At 40.4% G+C, this 6,000-nt stretch overlaps 1 protein-coding gene across 1 annotated transcript in view; it reads left to right on the top strand.

Moving 5' to 3' along the window:
* The first annotated feature begins 2,146 nt into the window (after positions 1-2,146).
* The window catches only part of LOC111220529 (voltage-dependent L-type calcium channel subunit alpha-1D-like), a 162,339-nt gene continuing 158,485 nt past the window's right edge, over positions 2,147-6,000 (top strand). The window contains exons 1-3 of the mRNA XM_022743612.1: positions 2,147-2,182; positions 3,592-4,052; positions 4,640-4,745. Of these exons, the coding sequence (XP_022599333.1) occupies positions 2,147-2,182; positions 3,592-4,052; positions 4,640-4,745 (603 nt within the window). The remainder of the gene's footprint in view (positions 2,183-3,591; positions 4,053-4,639; positions 4,746-6,000) is intronic.

Raw genomic sequence — 6,000 nt, 5'->3', positions numbered from 1 at the left:
TTGCTTCCGCACGGTCAGATATCTGCAGACACTTAAAACTTCCGCTGTCCCCGGAAATCACGCCTCTGAAAACCTTATTTATCCCACAGGTTCTAAACCGAAATATAGTTTAGTCCTAATTTGTTAGAGTACCGTTTAAAAACGAAATGTTTGTAAGTGATGTTCGACCTTATGAGCTTACCTTAGCCTAGCTAAGTTAGGTAGTTTGCTTTCTAAAATAAAATTATATTACAGATAAATAAATTAAATTAATGAATATGATTACAAAACAGGCTGTGTTGGTGAAAAAAAAATCGTATTAATCAAGGGGACACATTTGACAATGTAGCTATCTGCAGAAAAACATCCACATTATGTTCTTGTTACATAAATACAACGGGGTTTATTTCTGGGTCCAATATGATGTGGTTTTTAATCTGAGAACCTCTGTGTATTATAGACCACAAGTAGGAGTGAGCAATAACAACATAGCCTATATTTAGGTTAGCCTACTTGAATACCTTACTTAAGTATATTTTTCCAGTATCTGCACTTTAATTGACTATCATTCTTTTTGGAAACTAATGACTTTTACTCCACTACACTTTAAAGACAAATATTTGGATTTTGACTCCACTACATTTCTATGAAGCAGAGCTTAATTTGAAGCAGAGCTTTTAGTCAGTGGAATTAATTTTATTTTTATTTTCTAAAATGCGTCAGACCAATACTGTGTTCATCATAGGAGAAAAAACAATCACAACCAGCTCCTACACTGTCAGTCATGTTGTGCTGCATGTTTGAACAGCTCAGTTTGAACCAATGTTAGATTAAGATGGTGTATATACTACTACTGAAGTAATTGAGCTGTATGAAACAAACAAACAAACAAACAAACAAACAAACAAAACATAGATTGCATTGTTTATAATTTGGTCCAGTTGAGCTGCAGCTGCCTGTTTCACCTGCACTATTGAGGGAACATTCGAGCAGGGATTATAATCGGGGGATTAAGCGCTAGAGTGAAACTGTTATTCTCCATGCAGGCACAGGTAATCCAATCACTAGTAACCTTCCAGCACAGCTCCGACAACTCATTTACCCTCGAATCGCCGCGGGGTGATGGCAGAAAACGGCGCTATGAGGCCCCAGAGAAGCGCCAGGTGACAGAATGCCGTTCATTATAAGGGGAAGACCCCTGAGGGGTAAGTCCAAGGACCCGGTATACAGGAACTCTTTAGGGGCTTAACCGTAGGGATTGGATGAGGGCTCGGTGTTTATCCTCCTATCCAGAAATGTACCTAGCAGGAGAGAGAGTAGCCTTTAACTAGATTTCCACTCATCTGAATTGTTTATATTGTATTAGCTATAGACTGTATCATGACGGTAAGATGACACCGAAACATGGACAGAAATATGCAATGTATGATGTTGGCTTTAATATATAGTATGGCCACATATCATTTTTAGTAGTTGTTTTGACAATATTTTTTAGTCTTAAAATTGTAAGGCTTCAAAGACCATGTCCTTTCTCCAAATGCTGCTTCATTCATACAAACACTATTATTACAGTTTAAATAACTACATCCAGTTACCACAGAACGACTCCTTCACTAGCAGCTGTTTGTTGTCGTCTCCCAGGCTGTATTGTTTTTCTTAGAACTCCATTCACATTAACATTCAATTTGTTTGTGTTTTCAATGTTTTTTTTAATGTATAAATCATCATATTTGTCTGCAAACATTTGGCAAGACAAAATCATTTTCTTATTCGAACTGATGTTAAAATTCGCTCTTTGGAAGTTTCCTAAGGGCAGCAACAGGTGCATTTCTAGTTTATAGGTTATATGTGATTCCAGTAGCTATGGCTACTCTAAATCTACGTGGTTGCTTCAGCTTCTGTCAATTCAACTCCACCCACACTAAGAATAATTGACAGCAGTGGATTGACTGCTGCTATCAGTGCGTCCTCTCGGATCCGCCGTGAATCTGCAGGCAGGCACCCGGATGTGGCGAAAATGTTTGGCGCTCCTCTCAGGGTTTGCGCTGGAGGAACATTTTCTATTTCAGGTCAAAGGCACAGTTCAGGCTCGCGCGTCGACACCTTTGCACGGTTTTTCCAAAGATGAGTTGGATTTAAAACGGATATTTTCGATGTGGATTCGAGGATGCAAGAAGCAGATGAACAGTCTGAAGGTAAAACCGTGCGTGGAGCGCAGGAGGAGAGTTGGAGCGCTCCGAGAGGGGGCGAGAGCGCTTTCATGGTTTATTTTTTGGATGTCTGCTTTTTCTATGTAATTACAGTCTGAGTCGTGTCTGCCTCTGAAGTGCTATTCCAAGTTATCTTAATGAAGAGATTTCGTATTGTAAGCGCTTGTTGTAGGCTGCATGGATGTAATGACAGCACTTATCAAATCCGCAGGGGAATCGAGTTTTGCTGCTAGTTCTCCGAAAAATGGTTGGCTGTAGACTATTTGGTCTGATGTTATGGTCAACTGATCGGTTTGGAACCATGTGACAGCTTGTGGACGAGGCTCTGGATCTCTGCGCCCTCCAGAATGAACGGAAACGCTAAGTTAACTTTACAAGTGAATCCCGTTAGTTTTTATTTATTTATTTATTTTATAACAGTTTCCACGGGTGAGAAGTGGTCCTAACAATGTGCTGCTTTAAAAAGCTGCCATAGCTCAAATTAAAGTCGGGAACAGCAGTAAGGAGTCGGTGTGACGGATGTACGACATCCAGCAGGATTGCTGGGATCATATACATGTCAGAAATATCAGACAGGCCGTGATCATCATGAAATAACCGGCTATACTTGTTTTGCACTTGTGGTGATGTTCTGTTGCGGAATGAGGAGGACCGGCAGTCCTGCACTAATACCTGCACTAGAGCTGTTAAATTTTTGTTAAAACATCTTTTGTATTCATCATATCAGACTGACTTCAGGCTACATGCAAATGAAGACATTTTCATAGATAGAGTTATAGGAGTTATAAAATATATTTCTGATGAAGGATCAATGTGCTTGATTTGGTCATCTCAGTGTGAGAGACATTATTCCCTGATGCGACTATGCTGTAGAGATGCAGTGAACCAAAGTGACTGTGTCAAGGACAGTCTTTTTCACTGGAGGTTTACATTGATTTTAATGACTCTCTCTGTCCCTCTCATTCATGCAAGCTGCCTCTCTCTCTCCCTCTCTCTCTCTCTCTCTCTGTCTCCTCTGTCTCTTCCACACTCCCTTCAAATCAATTATCTTCTTCCTCTTCTCACTTTTCTACCCATCTTACTTCTACATCTTTGCCTTCAAATTCTATTTCAGCCTTCATCCTCTTGTCCTGGTGGATAGTTACATTCGACTGCAGAAAGTATTAAAGCTGGTTCAGGGTGGTTCATATACTACATTTGTACGAGGGTTGTTTACTTATTCTACAAATTCAAACTTAAATCAGAAGAACACCATAAAAAGCAGCTGGTTTCTCAAAATGCACTGACAATGTGGGGAACATAATTGCAGGTTTTTCTGTTTATACTCACATTCACAGTCTCAAAATAGTTTAACCATCATGTCTCTGCCCCCCCCCTCCAACTCTCTTGCTCCAGGGCACAGTATGCCAGCAATAGAAGGACCACTCCCTCCACTGATGCTTCGGCGCTCTGGTCAGAAAGCCACACCCGTCTGCACCTGCTCCATCCACCGGAGCCCCTGCAGGCCCCGGCCAGCACTGGCAAGCCTGTCGGCTCCTCTTATGGCCTCCTCGGGGCCAATAGCGGCATTCAGGGCCTTGGTGGCCCTGGCTCCGGTGTCAGCCCAGTCCTTGCTTGGCATGCCGCCATTAGTGCTGCCCGCCAAGCACAGGACGATCCTGCAAAGCATGAGATGAGTTCCCGGCCCTCAGTTTGCACCACTGGACCTGCTCCTGTAGGCTCACTGGCCCAGAGGAAGAGGCAGCAGTACGCCAAGAGCAAAAAACAGGGAGGATCTACAAACAGCAGGCCACCCAGAGCGCTGTTCTGCCTCACCCTCAACAACCCCATCCGCAGGGCCTGCATCAGTCTGGTGGAGTGGAAGTATCCTGTAGCCCTAACACAGGGGCACTGGTTGAATGGATGGATGGCAGGTGTTTGAGTGATGAATGAATATAGAATTTTATCAGTCATTGAAATAATGAACCATAACTTTATTGTTGGAATGGAAGTGGCCTGTAGGCTGCAATTGCAAGACTTTAATTAAATAGAAGGTGGTTTTGTGTGAAAGCTTTAATGTAATGTTAGATGATTGGTTGTGTTGATCAGTGAATGATTTGAGGAGATAGACACATTAACGAGTAAATTAATAAATAATGGACCAAATGCGCTTTATTTTTTTATTATCTGAATTTAGATAACTCCCTCATAAACTGTAAACCCACTTGTTATCAAGTGAATTTAATTGCATGATTATATTAGATTATATTACTTTGACAAGTTATTTTTTAAATAATAGATTAGTTTCTCTACCACAGTGTCAGAGACAGAGAGAAAGCAAACAAAGAGACAAAATACAGACAAAAAGTAGGGATTCACCAAAAACTGACACAATTTACATGATTCAAATACTGTTAGTACTTAATAACATCCATTTGAGATAAGTGTTTTCCTTAACAGTCTTTTTCCAGACCATTTGATATCTTTATACTGCTGTCTATTTTTGCCAACTGTGTGGCCTTAGCCATCTACATCCCCTTCCCTGGAGATGACTCCAATTCTACCAACCAAGAACTGGTGAGTGCTGCTGGAAACTATGAAACTGCGGTTTGCTGAAATATACTGTACATCCCTACCTATACCCTACTGCAGTGTCTATATCCCAGTCGTTGTAAGTTGTACATGACAGAAGGATACAGTGTGTGATGGTACAGATCAGCATGCTAGAAGAATTTCAAGAGTTTGGTTCTGGGTCAGAGGTGATACTTGTCCTGAAAATTTTATTTTCTGTTCCTGGAAAGTGTGTTGAGTTTTATTGAATTCCCAGAAGAACACATTGTGATAACTTTGGTGAATGGGCATAAGGGCATTTTGTAGCTTTTCATAATCTGTAATGTAAGAGTATTAAAGGCTAGTATCTTGTGCTTTGAATAGAACAGACATACATGTGAATCTCAATGGAAATATGAAGATCATCTTATTTAGTGGACATTTTAGTTTACTGGTGCTTAACAACATGTACTCAGATGCTAGCTGAATTTGGTAGAATAAAAGAGATGCATTCATGTAAAGTTTGGGGTTTTTCTCTGCCTTAAAATCAGGACAATGTCACTTAGAACACTTTAAACTCTTGTATGTATTAGCTTGACTAATCTTAAAGTGTTACACACACAGATAGTTTTGGATTTATTTTTCAAGTTTTGAGATGGCAAAACCATATCCATCAATTCAGTGTAGTTGAATGCTTTGTTTAAATAATTTTTTTTATAATTTGCATTTTTCTTTGCTTTGGTTCTGCAGATGTTGCTTGCTTTGTTGTTCAGCAAAGGTTAAAAGAGTTTTTTTCACAAATGCACCATGGTGCTGGCTGCTAGTGCCACTATTTGTCATCATCCAGATTATACACAATAGCTAGACACCTTTGCATGAGTGTGAGTGGCTGGATGTGTGAGCTGCATCGGTCGGCTTTCCTGGCAATATTTGGATGTTTGGAGGTTTCATTGTTTTGTTGACACACGCAATCCCGCCACCCTCCACACACACACACACACACACACACACACACACACACACACACACACACACACACACACACACACACCACACACACACACACACACACAAAAGTCTCCTCCACACTCTGTGTGCCAGAGCAGTTTGTTTAGGTGCCTATGATTCACTGCATCAAACTATAAACAAAATTAATATTGTTACCATACAATACAACATAATGAATGAATTCACCTCATATCAGATTACGTAATACACTCAAATGATATTGTTGTTCAAATCTTGTTTAGACTTTAAAACCAGAGACAAAGTAATTATAGTA

The sequence above is a fragment of the Seriola dumerili genome, unplaced genomic scaffold, assembly GCF_002260705.1.
Source record: "Seriola dumerili isolate Sdu_G_001 unplaced genomic scaffold, Sdu_1.0 BDQW01000070.1, whole genome shotgun sequence".
Taxonomy (NCBI): Eukaryota; Metazoa; Chordata; class Actinopteri; order Carangiformes; family Carangidae; genus Seriola; species Seriola dumerili.
The sequence above is the reverse complement of the archived record's forward strand: the minus strand, read 5'-3'. Positions and strand labels throughout refer to the sequence as shown.